The sequence below is a fragment of the Cornus florida genome, unplaced genomic scaffold (assembly GCF_030987335.1).
Source record: "Cornus florida cultivar Cherokee Brave unplaced genomic scaffold, ASM3098733v1 CherokeeBrave_3.0.0_Hap2_Chr05, whole genome shotgun sequence".
NCBI classification, from domain to species: domain Eukaryota; kingdom Viridiplantae; phylum Streptophyta; class Magnoliopsida; order Cornales; family Cornaceae; genus Cornus; species Cornus florida.
This window is the reverse complement of record NW_026775575.1, coordinates 59464855-59478597: the sequence shown is the minus strand read 5'-3', so window position 1 is coordinate 59478597 and position 13743 is coordinate 59464855. Positions and strand designations below refer to the sequence as shown.

The following is a 13743-nucleotide window of genomic DNA, read 5'->3' as shown; positions in this document are numbered from 1 at the left end:
TTGATTCAGAGTTTAGGGGAGACCCCTTTCATATTGGATCATCACCGAGCTTCACGTTTTCGCCACATTTCCATCTTTTCCATTGTTCTCATTGCACATTAAGGACAATGTGCGGTTTAAGTTTGGGGGTAAGGTGTCTTTGTCTTTGTTGCATTCTACTTAAAATTGATCTTTAAATGCTTGATTGAGATTAGAGATTTATGTTAGCTATGATTTTGATCTTTTGAGGACTATATTCCTTAGAATTTAAAAATTGTTTGACTTGAGAGTCCAATACTCCTTATATGCCTTGTGGATGCCATTTAGGAGTAAATTTTTTGAAAGATTGATATCTTACTCGCACTTGTAGTCCACATCATCTTGATTTTGTGATTGTTTTGAGATTCACTCTAGGATTCTACACTAGCACAGGTGCACACTAGCATTCATTTGTGGGGTACATGCTTTGTTAACTATTGATTTGATTATATCTCAATTGAGCTAGTAGTGCGTTGAAAACTTTCATTCTTGATAAAGGTGGATAACAAACCCTTTTCACTAAGTAGCCGAGATTCTAGCCTCATCAAGCACTGAATTTCTCACGCTGAAAGGTGGAGGGCCCAAACTTTAGGTTAATAACTTGAAAAAAAAAAAATGTTATTGTAAAAGTAAATAAAAAAAGTAAGGACTTCTCCCCAAATGTGCGAAGTGGGAAATGATTAGATGGATGTAGTGTTGATTTGTAGCCTAGTTAATTTTAGCTTGTAAGTCCTTAGCGGTGTTTAAACACCTAATGCCCTAAAGCCGTTTGGTTTGGAAGTCATTGACCTAACACTCGACCTCATGGATCGCTAGAGAGCTTAATAGATCAACACATTACACCATGCATCCATCTTTAATCCTTAGGGTAGTACCAAAAAAAAATAATAAATAAATAAATAAATCGAGTTAAAAGAATAAGTGCACCTAGTTGAATAAAGCTTCAATAAAAGGTCTAGTCTTTGTCTTGATGATCGGTACTAGATTTGTGTTCTAGTTTGAGGCCGGATGTGATCATTTCTTTAGTTGGCTTAGATAGCAACATATTTGATGCCAGTTCACTTAAAAAGGATTCTAGAGTTGTTTTGATTTGTATGATCATTTTCTTGATGTGTGGAGGATCGTATTTGCTTGCTTGATGTTGAAATTTTGGGAGATTGCTTGGAAATGGTTGAAAAATTGCATACTTAAGGTAGTTTTCTCCTAATGGTTGTTTGGAATATTAGTGCCTCTTTAGTGAGAAAGAACTTAATGTTTGTGGGTATCATTTCTGGAACCCTCACGAGACTTCACTCGTCCACTAGGGGTAACCTAGGGGTTTAAAAGGCTTGTTGCATATGCTAAATGCAATCGTGTTCCCCACAAAAGTGGCATTATCCATTTTTTTGTTTTCTAGTTCATAGTTGTTTAGTTGTTCATTTCTTTCTTTACTTCATAGTTCATTGCTAGGGACTAACAATATCTAAGTTTGGGGGTGTGATGAGTGCTCAAATGTGACGCATTGTAGCACCTAAGTTAGGGTATTTTAGTCCATTCACCTATCTTTATTTTCCTGTTTTAGTATTTATTTGTGTTTTTGTCTATTTCAGGTCAATAAGGTTCAAACGGGCTAATTTCAGTCCATTAAGGCCTTTTTGGAGTCAAACTAAGTCTTGGTGAAAATCTGGAGCAAAAGGAGGCTAATCTGGAGCAAAAGGAGGCTGATGCTGAAAATTGCCAAGTTGGATCGATCGAAGCCAAGTTGGATCAATTGAAGCCAAGTTGGATCGATCGAACCCTAATCGATCACACCATACCTCTGATCAATCATACTGTTGATTGGATCGATCGAATTGTTTGTAGAAGTTATTAAAAAACATATCTAAAGCTCATTTCAAACCAACTCGGGCTGTGCTTGAAAGGGGAGATCCTACATTTTTGGGCTCTAAAAGCCTTGTATATAAGAGGGATTGAACCATTTTTGTATAGAGATTCATATGTTTACATTGTAATTTCTATTTTGTTGTAGTTTTTTCTCTCTCTAGAAAGTTAGAGATTAGGGTTAAAAGAAAATATGGAAGTGGAGGCACATCTCAAGAAAACATCTCTATATCCGCATACTCTCTATCTCTAGAGCTTCAAAGAAGAAGAAGAAGAAGAAGGAGAGGAAGAAGAAGATGGAGCCATGTTTGGAGCTTGCCCTTGAGGGTTTCATGACCACATATACCTCCTCCATGATTGGCTAGATCTACACTTAGGTTTTGGATGAGCCTTAAGTCTTGTGTAATCTAAACCCTTATATTTTTATTTTTGGGGATTTACATATATTGTTATGATTAGTGGTTAGCCTTGTGATTGTTGATTCAATTCTTTCTAGTGATTTTCTATTTTAATTACATGTTGTCTTATGTGTGATTATTTGGGAATTGATCTCTACACTAGATTCTCTACGTTGATTGCATATCTATGTGTGATTAATTAAGGATTTAGTGATGGCTAAGCATGGTTTTCATTAAATGGGTTTGTAAACTAATTTGATGGATTATGCTTACACTTGATGGGTTGTTCTACAATTTAATTTAGGTAGGTAGACAATCTTTGCTTGGTTTGATACTCCACACTTATTATTGCAAATTCTATGATTCTCTAGATTGATGTGTGCTCTCATTAGACCCATTTGTTAATTAATTAATGGATTATGCCTTTATCTTGGTGCGTTATTCTACACTTAATTTACTTGTTGGTTAGGTAGACAATTCACTCTTGCATTAGATAGTTCCCACTTTTACATGCAAAATTTGTTTATGTTTGTGGGCGCATCTATAGTGCAACAATGTATTCCCCATTAATGGAAAGCAAGTGGTTAATTACATGAGTTTAGTGGTGATTTCAACACCTTAAGACTTATCTTCATATCTCTTAAATCCCTATCTCTCACTAGTTTACTTTAATTTCATTTTAATTTAATTGTTTTCTAGAGTAATTAATCAACCAAAACCTCCTTTGCAATCTTTTGATACGCTAGAATCGAAGTTAAATGCCAACACGTATAATCTCTACGGATGATCCCTACTCGCTATACTTCATTAGTTGTAGTTGTGGTTTTTATAAATATAAATTTGACTAGAAAGGCTTCCAAAACCACATTCATATTTTGACCTTGCGAAGCGACCTCTTGCATTAAAAAGTCCCTTTTCTAAACACATAAAAAAGGGCACCGTCAAAATGATGCTGAAAAAACACCAAGAAATTCATAAATACTGCGAAATAGCAAAACCTGGCAAATGAAACAACCAGAACACTTTGGATTAAACGAATAAAGGTCTTCTATACCTAGGATTCCAAATTTGGGAGGAATAGGAAGTTTCTTTGACTGAGGCATAGACCACTTCCTTTAACAATAATCATTCTTTCTTTCCATCTCTTCTCAGAAGTAGGAAGGTCTCTGCATATCCTCTATTAAAGAGAAGAAATGAAATAATAGCGGCCAAGTTTGATTTGGTGTCTAGAAATGGTATAGCTAAACAATAAGTCAGTGAGATTCAGGTCAATACTTTCTAATCTTCGGCGAATAAGAAGAGCCGACACAATTCTAAGAAAATTAGGGTTTACTTGGAGAGGGGCAATACCTAATTTATTGAAGACTAAGTGATAAAAGGGATGAAGGGTAAAACGAAGGGCATTAAGATGTTCGACAGATAAAAGTAGTTCATTCTCGCCTACCCCTTCACTAGAACTGAAATCGGAGCTGGTGGGGTACTCAACTATTTCTACTCCCTCGGGGATCTCAAATTCTTCCATTACTGAATCAATGGTGAACTTAAGGCATCGGATTGACAAAATCATTTCTCTTTCTTGTTTGGTAAAGATATCGGTAGATCCAGAAGTGCATTCCTCCGCTTGAGGTGAAGAATTATCTTCCCTCTCTGTAGAATCACTCGTAACCTCAATAAGGTTAGAAACCCTAGGTGGTGGAACTCTAAGAAGAACAGGAGATGCCGAAGGGGTAGTTTCAGAATCCATAATTTATATTTGATCGTGATTGGGTGAAGTGTTCGTGATATGAAAGCAACAATAAAAGTATAAACTGACTTGAGAAATTGACGAGGCTGCGAACACAGGGAAGGCAAGAGAAAGCTTTAGAGAAGTTTTGTGGTCAGAATGTTAATAGTCACTTCCAAAACCGCCTCTTACACTTTTGGAAACTGAGCAAATTCAATTTCCTTCTAATTAGAGACCGTTACTCAAATTAGGAGGGAATTGGGGGTAAACTGTGGAAGGATTATCATCAGCCCAACACCAATTAACTCTATCCATCCTCAGTCAAATATGCAGCTAGGATAAAGATTTTCCATGATTCGGATCAAGTCAATTACGTTATCAAGGGAACCTCATAAGGAAGAATCTATATGAAGCAAGTACCTTGCATAGAAGAAAAGCTTTACATGGAAGAATTTTATACGAAAAAAGAATCTTATATAGAAAAAATGCCTTACATGGAATATAATGACAAAGGATAATGGTGAATCAAACGTGACAAACAAGCAAGATGATTCTTACCATAATTTACCATTAAAATCTTGTATATATAGAGGCATGTTTTTTCAATAAAGATCTTCGACAAATTCTCTAAACATCTATTGTTTATTGTTTTTACTATTTTGAGCGTTTTGTTTTTATTCTTCAATTTATTGTAATTGACGAATTTTTGCACCTACAGAATAGAATGAATTTATTTTTTCAAACACTATTGGTTTTAAGAGAATGGATTTATTTTTTCAAACGCTATTGGTTTTATTATTTTCAGATGATGGTTGCCTTCTATGTTTCAACCTTCTGGTCGAAGGGGGAAATAAATTTTTTTTTTTTTTTTAATTGGTATGCTTTGCGAATTTCCTAGCTGAACGGATAGGAAAGAATTTTTGTATGCATATAGAAGAAAAGCCTAACAATTTTGGTTTTAGTTTATTTCTATTAAAAACATGTCTAGTTTTGTCAATTCCCTGTTAATAATATATAATGGTAATAAAAAAAAAAAAAAAAAGAGTGATATTTTTGGAATGAAATTAATTCACAGTTATAGAATATAAGAATTAAAGAAACAATTTAGGAGAAAGTAATATAAAACATATATAGAATTCTACGAAGGAATGAGAAAATTCAGGTGGGGCATTTTCCATATTTTCATAAATATATATATTATTATAAAAAATATATATATAATATAAGAGAGGGAGAAAATCCAGGGGGCACATGACCCCAGCCGTTAACTCCTTCCGTCCCTATCCTTGAATGATCTTTGCTATTGGATCACCTTGGATACTCTAGATCTCGCGATCTCCATCCATTGATTGAACTCAAACCCTAAAAGCAATGAAATTGGCTGAATTTCTGGAGATTACCTAAAAATGACAAAAATAAAAAAAATAGCACAAGTACTACATTTAGCCCTTATCAGGACGGGGTGGAGTGGAGGTGACCTTTTCCCATTCCCTCTCCATAACTATGCGAGTTTTCAATTATAATCCTCATTTCGGTTCTAAAATTTATTTAACTACCCCATAACCATTCTAAATGAGGCGGGTGGGATGGCTACCCGACGGACTAGTATTTTGCCATCTTAGGTAGGGGTACAACTTGGGTTGGGTAACTCGAACCCATCCCGATTTTTCACGGGTTTGGGCAATCTTTTTTATAATTAGGGTTGGGCTTAGGTTGGAGTGCTAGCAACCTGAGCCAACCCGAACCCGAATTATAATATTATTTTCATATATATTTTTACTTTTAAATATATTATATATAAAATTTAAACTATGATTACTTTTTTTCTTTTCAACTTTTTTTTTTGTTAAATTTTGACTTATTGTATGTTAGTATTAAGGAGAATTAATTTTCTAAAAATTTGTTTGTAATTTATTAAAAATCTACAAAGAATCTTTAAACTTCTTCTTGTTTAATAGTAATTTAATCTAAAACTAATTCAAGATCATATTAAATTTTTGGTATAAAGATTAACCATATGAGTAACCCGAATTAACTCGAAATCTAAGTCAGAGTTGTAAGTCCGAATTTAAAAGTAGAAGGATGGGTTGGGCTAGAGTTGAGTAGTTAAGGTTGAGGATAGGGTTATGATTTGGCTTGGGCTTGAGTTTAATATTTTATATGGTGGTTGGACTCAAGTTATATCTCAAACCTACCCAACCCGCCCGAGTTGCAGCCTTAATCCTAGGTGGATCTCAAAAGTGAAAAGTGAATGAACTTGGATAGCCTCGTTGTGCAAACTGAACTTCAGTCACACAATTCTTCTCAACCGATTCCGCTTTCATGCTTCGAGCGCGCTTCTGCTCTTACACTCTGCGCACGCTCTCACTCCCATTTTCACTATTTGTGATTTAATTTTGCCGCTTTTACGCTCACACTTTCGAATTCGCTCTTTCTTCCGCTCTCGCTTTATGTGATTTAGAACTGAACTAATAAAGGTTCCACGTTGACCGTTGACCATTGACCGATTCACGTATTCGCTTGTCTAACTAGGGTCCATGAGTTTAAAGGATAGCTTCCATTCATGTGTCTCTCTCTTGATTAGGGATGGTAACAGGCGGAGTCGGGACGGGTTTTTAATTGATATACCATCCTCATCCCTATTTCGATAGATAAAGTACCGAGTCCGCCCCATGTACTCTGTTTAATTACGGAGTAAGGCAGGTTATGTACACTTTGATTATGTAGAAAAAAAAAAAAAAATACTTACCTAATGTGTTCAAATTGGACTGATAAATAAGATTATCCAGTTTTTAAATTACCAAATAGCGAATAATAATATATTAACCGACAAAGTAATAACAGTCTTAAGAATATTAAATATATATATATATATACATATACAAATTCTAACGGTACTTAAGGCTCAGTTTGGTAGGGTGGAAATGGGAGGAAAGGGAAGGGAAGGTGATGGAGGGTGATTAAAAAGTTGTGTTTGGGTAAAATGGGTGAAATGAAAGGGAAGGAGAGGGAAGGCTAAGGAGGGTTTAAGTATAGCTTTGCACAGTAATTTACTTATCCTCCCAAAAATGGGAGGAAATGGAAGGAAAGGGAAGGCAATGGCACATGTGATACTTGTGATGCCAATTTTACCCACACAAAATCAAGGATTTAGTTAGCAAAACAAGAATTACAGACCTTGATTGGTTGATTTAGCAAAACAAAACCCATACATATAAGTTAGCCATTGCAGATAGAAAGAAAGAGGGGGAAGCTTATAGCGGGTCAATGGCTGAAACTTGCGTACGGAGAACCCGAACTGGAACAGCTGGCGATGGAAACGGCGAACCCGAACTGGAACAGCGGGCGATGGAAACTGAAAGATATGGGTTTTGATATTTGGAACAATATGAAACAATATGCCGATATGGGTTTTGAACCTTTGATTCTTGCAGACAGATAGATAAACATATGGGTTTGGAACTTGGATTCTTGTAGTTTTGTAGTTTACACTTGCAGAAGAGAGAGAGAGAGTTGCAGAGAGAGAACGAGAATAGAGATGGAGGCGGGGACGCTAAATAGATTAGCCCTAAAAATATTATATTTATATTACATGTACTTTTTTTTTTTTTTTTTTTACAAATATTACATACTTAAGTTTATAAATTTTGATTTTAAAATATAAAAGGGTATAATAGTAAATTTACTGAAATACTTTCCTTCCCTTTCTTTCCCCAAATATGATTATTATCCTTCCTTTTCTTTTCCTTCCTTAATCAACCAAACACAGTACCAAATTAAAATTATCCTTTCCCTTTTCCTCATAATTAATCTTATCCTTCCCCTTCAAACCAACCCTACCGAACATAGCCTAAATAATAGGGGCATAAGCAGGAACTTGAGTGGGACGAGACGAGTTCATCACCCTTTCGCCCCTAACCCATTTTGGATTCTCAAACCCAGTACCAAATCTCCCTAATGGGGCGGGTCGATCCTACTCTTACTTTACTATTTCCCTCGATTTCATCTCTCACACACCCCAGTTATGTGAATCAAGAAGTCCAAGCCTCTCAATCCTCTTAATTCACCTACTCACAATTCAGCAACACAGCGACGAGTTCCTTCGGCATGGAATTGCCGATACTGGACGGCGCTTGAATACTTTCACTGACAGTGGCAGCAATCAGATTTCACCGTCAACAGCGTCAATCAGGTAATTTCCCTCTCTCTCTCTCTCTGAGTTTTTTAAATTATTTACTGGAATGAATCTTGAATTACTCTGAAAGATTATTTTAACTATTCGGAGATTAGGTTTACATTGTGTTCTCTTAGGTTTAACTGGAATCAATGTAAGACACTATTAAGGCATCTTATCTTCTTTTTGAATATTTATGAAGGATTTCCTAGGGTTTGGAAAGATCAGAGAGAGGGACGATTCACTGCGATCAATCTTTTACTAAATTTGAGAACGACCTTTCTAGTGTGTTTGAAGATAATGGGAGAAGTTCATGCTATTTTTACGGATGATGCCATAGTGGTTAATATTCTTAAACGTCTTCCAGCTCGGGGACTCATGAATTGTCGACTGGTTAACAAAAAATGGAATGGTATAGTTTCAGGGATGGCTTTGAATTGTGCTCGACTCGACATAGCTGCAAGCTCTAGCGAGGTAATCATACAATACCAAACTGGCAGTTTCAATATAATTGATACCGAAGACAATCAACCATACTGGCCAGTTAAGGTGAGTAAGGAATATTTCCTCCCAGATCAGTGCTTTAGCTTGATAGGATCATCAAATGGAATAATATGCATTTTTGACCGTGAGAGGGATCACATCTACGTAACTAATCCCATGTTGGGTGAGTATTTTGGGGTACCCGAATTGCTCTCCAGATCAGGATCGAAATATGCATTTGGGTTTGGGTGTTACATTGACAATAATGCATATAAAATCTTGAGGATTAAAAAGCAACGCATGAATTCAGTGGCAGAAGTGTATTCCCTAGGGTCAGACCATTGGAAAAATGTGGGGAATGCACCTTTTCCACTCGATCGACATAAAAGACTTGGGGCAGTTGTGAATGGGATGATGCATTGGATAGTTGACGACGATGGAATCCCTGAATTCATATGTTCTTTCCATGTGAAAGATGAAACCTTTAACTCAGTTCCACCCCCGAAGGCTCTAAAACAGAGTAGCCGGAAAACTATGATTGTTGAGAGCATACAAAATACCCTGTATCTGGTTTTTGTCTCAAACTCATACTTGCAGATCTATTGTATGAAAGAGTATGGGAACGGGGAGTCTTGGACCCAAAGTTACAAAATATCGAAAAAGATAATTCCGAATGGGATCGGGGAGCTGCATCCTGTCACCATATTGAAAGACAAGCAAATTCTGTTTTCAGCCCGGAAAGGGCATTTGGTGTCTTATAATCCAACAAAAAATTGTTTTTCCGAAGCTAAAATAAGTGGGATGGAGTCGGGATTGCGTGGAGTCAGTTTTCAGTCATCATTTCTGACAATGACGGGTTTCGAAAATCCATTTGTAAAACAGGCGGCACTTGGGAAGAAGGTAATTCATGATCTTTGAGTTTTTTTTGACCTGTTCGATTAGTTCAATTGCCTTGTATAAGATCCATATACTGTTTCTTTGTTATTTGTTGTAACTGTTATATGTTCTTGACACATTAGCTATCAAGACACCTTTTAGCTACTCAGTGTCTCGAACCAATACATCGATACCTTTCTCAAAGTGAAGCCTTGCAACTAAATTTGTTGCCAAGCTCACTCATAGCTTCGAGAAACCTTGCAACTCATTTTGTCTCCAAGCTCACTCACATCACTTCGAATAAACAACATGGAACCCACGTGCTCCACCCAAACCCACACGCTTTTATACCCCTTGAGGACTAACAAATGCTTGCTATTACTAGAAATGGTGCTCGCTACTACTGGCCGAGCCCGCCTTATTACATGGGTATTGGGTCTCAAAAAATAGTTGAGGTGGCTCAAGATGTGTGGGCATATTTTTTTGCTTCTTCGTCGAAGTCAAACTTAGACATACACGGTACACCTCATACCACACTTGTACCCATGCACTTGAAGCCCCTCAAAATCAATCCCATACTGGCTAACTCGTGCACACTCTCTCTCTCAAGCTCCTAGCAACTTCGACTACAAAATACTTGGAAAAGTTTCTTATCCGAGGAGTACTTCTCGAGACATATCACCTTTGAGACTATAAAAAAAATAAAAAATAAAAACAAAGCGGTCATTCACCCCTTGAGCCCGACCTCAACAATGCATTCTTTCATAGCAGTACCATGCTCCTCAAACTCATACATTCCCTCTTCCACCCCTTGAACTAGTTGGGTCCTCGCTAAACTCAGGACCCTCAATCTATTACCGCATCACATGATAAAGGACCTTTGTCCCTTGAACTCCTTTGAGCCTCTACCTATCAATGCGAGCCTTGCCCCGCAAGTCCTCAAGCTTAGCACCTCTTCACGCTCTTAAACGAGCACAGCTCTTACACTGTTTGCAATGGGCAATCACTCCCCTCTGTATATAATCATATAGGTTACTCTTACAGTATTGGGTCAACGATACACTTTATAATACACAATACTAGTGTGGTCCATTTTGTTTTATAAACAAATGGCTCGACATGGGTTTGAAATTCCCCACCCAAACACTAAAAATACGGTAGCATAACGCTACATGGGTAAGGCGCCCGATGGCTCGCACAACATCATCCACTATGGAACTAAACTCTCGAAGCAGAACATATAGTAAACAGTGCTCATTCTCATTCTATGGATACTAGACCAGCTCCTTTATAGAAGTCCCAACAGCCGGAGCTATGCTCAGAAAAAAGGCCTGGCCATTTTGTTCTTTGTGGCTTGAACACTATATACAAACACCCTTGTGTATTTCCTGGCATATATATATGCATGCTCAATTACTGATCACCTATTAAAACTCATGAATATAGCCATCTACCTATAACTACCCATGCAACCCGTTAGTCTAAGTGTATTAACCAGCACGTTTCTTTTCATAGTCATTACAAAAGACTTGGTTTCTTTTCTTAGTCATTACAAAAGACTTGATATAATAATAATAATATTAATTCAACTATTGCCTCCAAACAAGGTACAGATGCATCGCTCCCAACTCTCTTTAGCAGCATTGTCCTTATAACTATTTTTGCAGTAGTGTCTCACATTATCCTACTCGGCTCGCACTCTCACTCGCATTTCGACTTGCGCACTCACTAGTGCCAACGCTCCCGCACTCATTTGTGCTCACCATCATTTACGCAGTAGTGTCTCACGTTATCCTACTCGGCCCGCACACTCACTCGCATTTCGACTTGCGCACTCACTAGTGCCAACACTCTCACAGTCACTTGTACGCACCATCATTTATGTAGTAGTGTCTCACGTTATCCTACTCGGCTCGCACACTTATTCGTATTTAGACTTGCGCACTCACTAGTGCCAACCCTCTCGCACTCACTGGTGCCAACTCTCTCGCACTCACTTGTGTTACCCATCATATATGCAATAGTGTATCTCACTATCCACTTGACCCAAACACCTTGCTAGGCTACAAAACCCCATTCATATACTAATCTTATATGAAAACCTTGAGCAATCCGCACTCAAATACTAAAACCTTGAGCGATGCGATCCATCCTTGCGTACTAAAACCTTGAGTGATTCGCCCTCAAGTACTAAAACCTCGAGCGATGGGATCTATCCTCGAATACCAAAACCTTGAGCGATCCGTCCTCAAGTGCTAAAACCTCGAGCGATGTGATCCATCCTTGAGTATCAAAACCTAGAGCAATCCGCCCTCAAGTACCATTACAAGGAAAAAGGCTTTTGACGACATGCGATGCAAGTCGTTACAGGATTTTCACGATATGCAGACTCATGCTCTTACTGAAGGAGCCGTGAAAAGTTTATATTATTGACGATGTGCTTTATAAGTCCTTAATGATAAAATGTGACGTCGTTAAACAACCAAATGACTGTTTCTTTTAAATATTTACGACTCTTCCCGTGTGTCGTCAATACGCACTTGTTAAACAGTCGTGTTTTGAAATTCGTTAACTCATGCATTAATGACATGTAAATCATGTTATGTTTGTGTTTACCCTTTAATGTGTCGTTAATATTTTTATTTATTTTGACGGCATGCATTGAATGTCGTTAAAAGTGATATTTTTTATTAAAAAAAAAATATAAAATCCATTTTCTTTCTAACGGAACTACACCTGTGTTTAATACATAAATGATGCATGTCTTCAATATGAAAAAAAATGCACACATCATATCATATCACCATATACAACATAAGACTATTAATGAGAATAACAAAATTCCATTACTTTTCATTAAACAAAAAACTTCAAGTCTAGTACCGTGTTTACAAAATATTTAAAGCCACCATGAATATTAAAAAAGTTCCCAACTAAATCACTAAATTCAAAAAGAAACAAACATCTTTTGCGAAATAAGAACATTGCCATAAATTTTGAACATATATTAGCACCCCTCGTTCATACAAAATCTTGACGACAACAATCGATCCTTCAATCACATTCTGTATAAATAAAACAAGTTTATTACATTTAATGATTTCAGCACCAAAAATTACTAAGACACGATGCAAAAAAATAATATTTGAACGAACATCTTTTGCAAAATAAGAACATAGCCATAAATTTTGAACATACATTAGCACCCCTCGTTTGTACAAAATCTTAACAGCAACAATCGATCCTTCAATCACATTCTGTATTAAAAAAAAAAAAAAAAAAGTTTATTACATTTAATGATTTCAGCACTTGGCTCTATTAAAAAATTACTAAGACACGATGCAAAAAAATAATATTTGAACGAATTTGAAACTTACTTCAGCATGAAAAGTCATAGTGATCGATGCTTCTATTAACTCTTGTAGCCTCCTTTGATTCTTATTGAAAAGTCCTTAGCTCATAACTTGCTAATTTTTGGATTTCATATAATATATATATATATGTATATATATTGTGTAAAGAGTTTGAGAAAATAAAATGCATCAGTAATAAAACCATTACTTCCATTGGGAGAAATGTTAAACATACAAAATTCCAAAGTAGAATTGAAACAAAGTACATAAGAAATTCCATACTCTGTTGCTGAAAGGATTGAAAAAATTCAGAGGGATTTTCTCTAGGGTGGAAGGGGAGAGGAGTTTAAGTATATCTTGTTAATTGGGATCATGTCTGCCAACCGTTGAGGTTAGGCAGGTTAGGCATTTGAAAAATCTTTCCTTTTAATCGTGCTTTCTTGGGAAAGTGGTTATGGAGATTTGGAAAGGAATGCCATCGTCAGTGGAGAGGAGTTGTCTCATGTCGTTTTGGTGAGGAGAGTGGGGGCTGGTCATCTCTTCCAGTCACTATTACGGGAGGCATTGGTGTGTGGAAATTCATTCGAAAGGGCTGGGATGTTTTCTCCACACACATTAGATTCAAAGTTCGTGATGGCAGATATGTCCGTTTTTAGGAGGGCCTTTGGTGCGGAGATCAGTTGTTGTCTCACTCCTTTCCTAGACTTTACAGTATTGCAGCCAATAAGCATGTGTACGTGATTGATTGTTATCAACTTGATAACAATGGAGTTACGTGGGATGTACGGTTTAGGCGCCCTTTTCAGGATTGGGAAATGGAGGAAGCTTGTATTTTTTTGAATACGTTGTATAGGCAGA

At 36.8% G+C, this 13743-nt stretch overlaps 1 protein-coding gene across 1 annotated transcript in view; it reads left to right on the top strand.

The window, feature by feature from the left end:
* Positions 1-7983: 7983 nt before the first annotated feature.
* LOC132306576 (F-box protein At3g07870-like) overlaps positions 7984-13743 on the top strand; it is a 28007-nt gene continuing 22247 nt past the window's right edge. Inside the window, exons 1-2 of the mRNA XM_059804012.1 lie at positions 7984-8191; positions 8376-9556. Of these exons, the coding sequence (XP_059659995.1) occupies positions 8474-9556 (1083 nt within the window). The 5' untranslated portion in view covers positions 7984-8191; positions 8376-8473. The remainder of the gene's footprint in view (positions 8192-8375; positions 9557-13743) is intronic.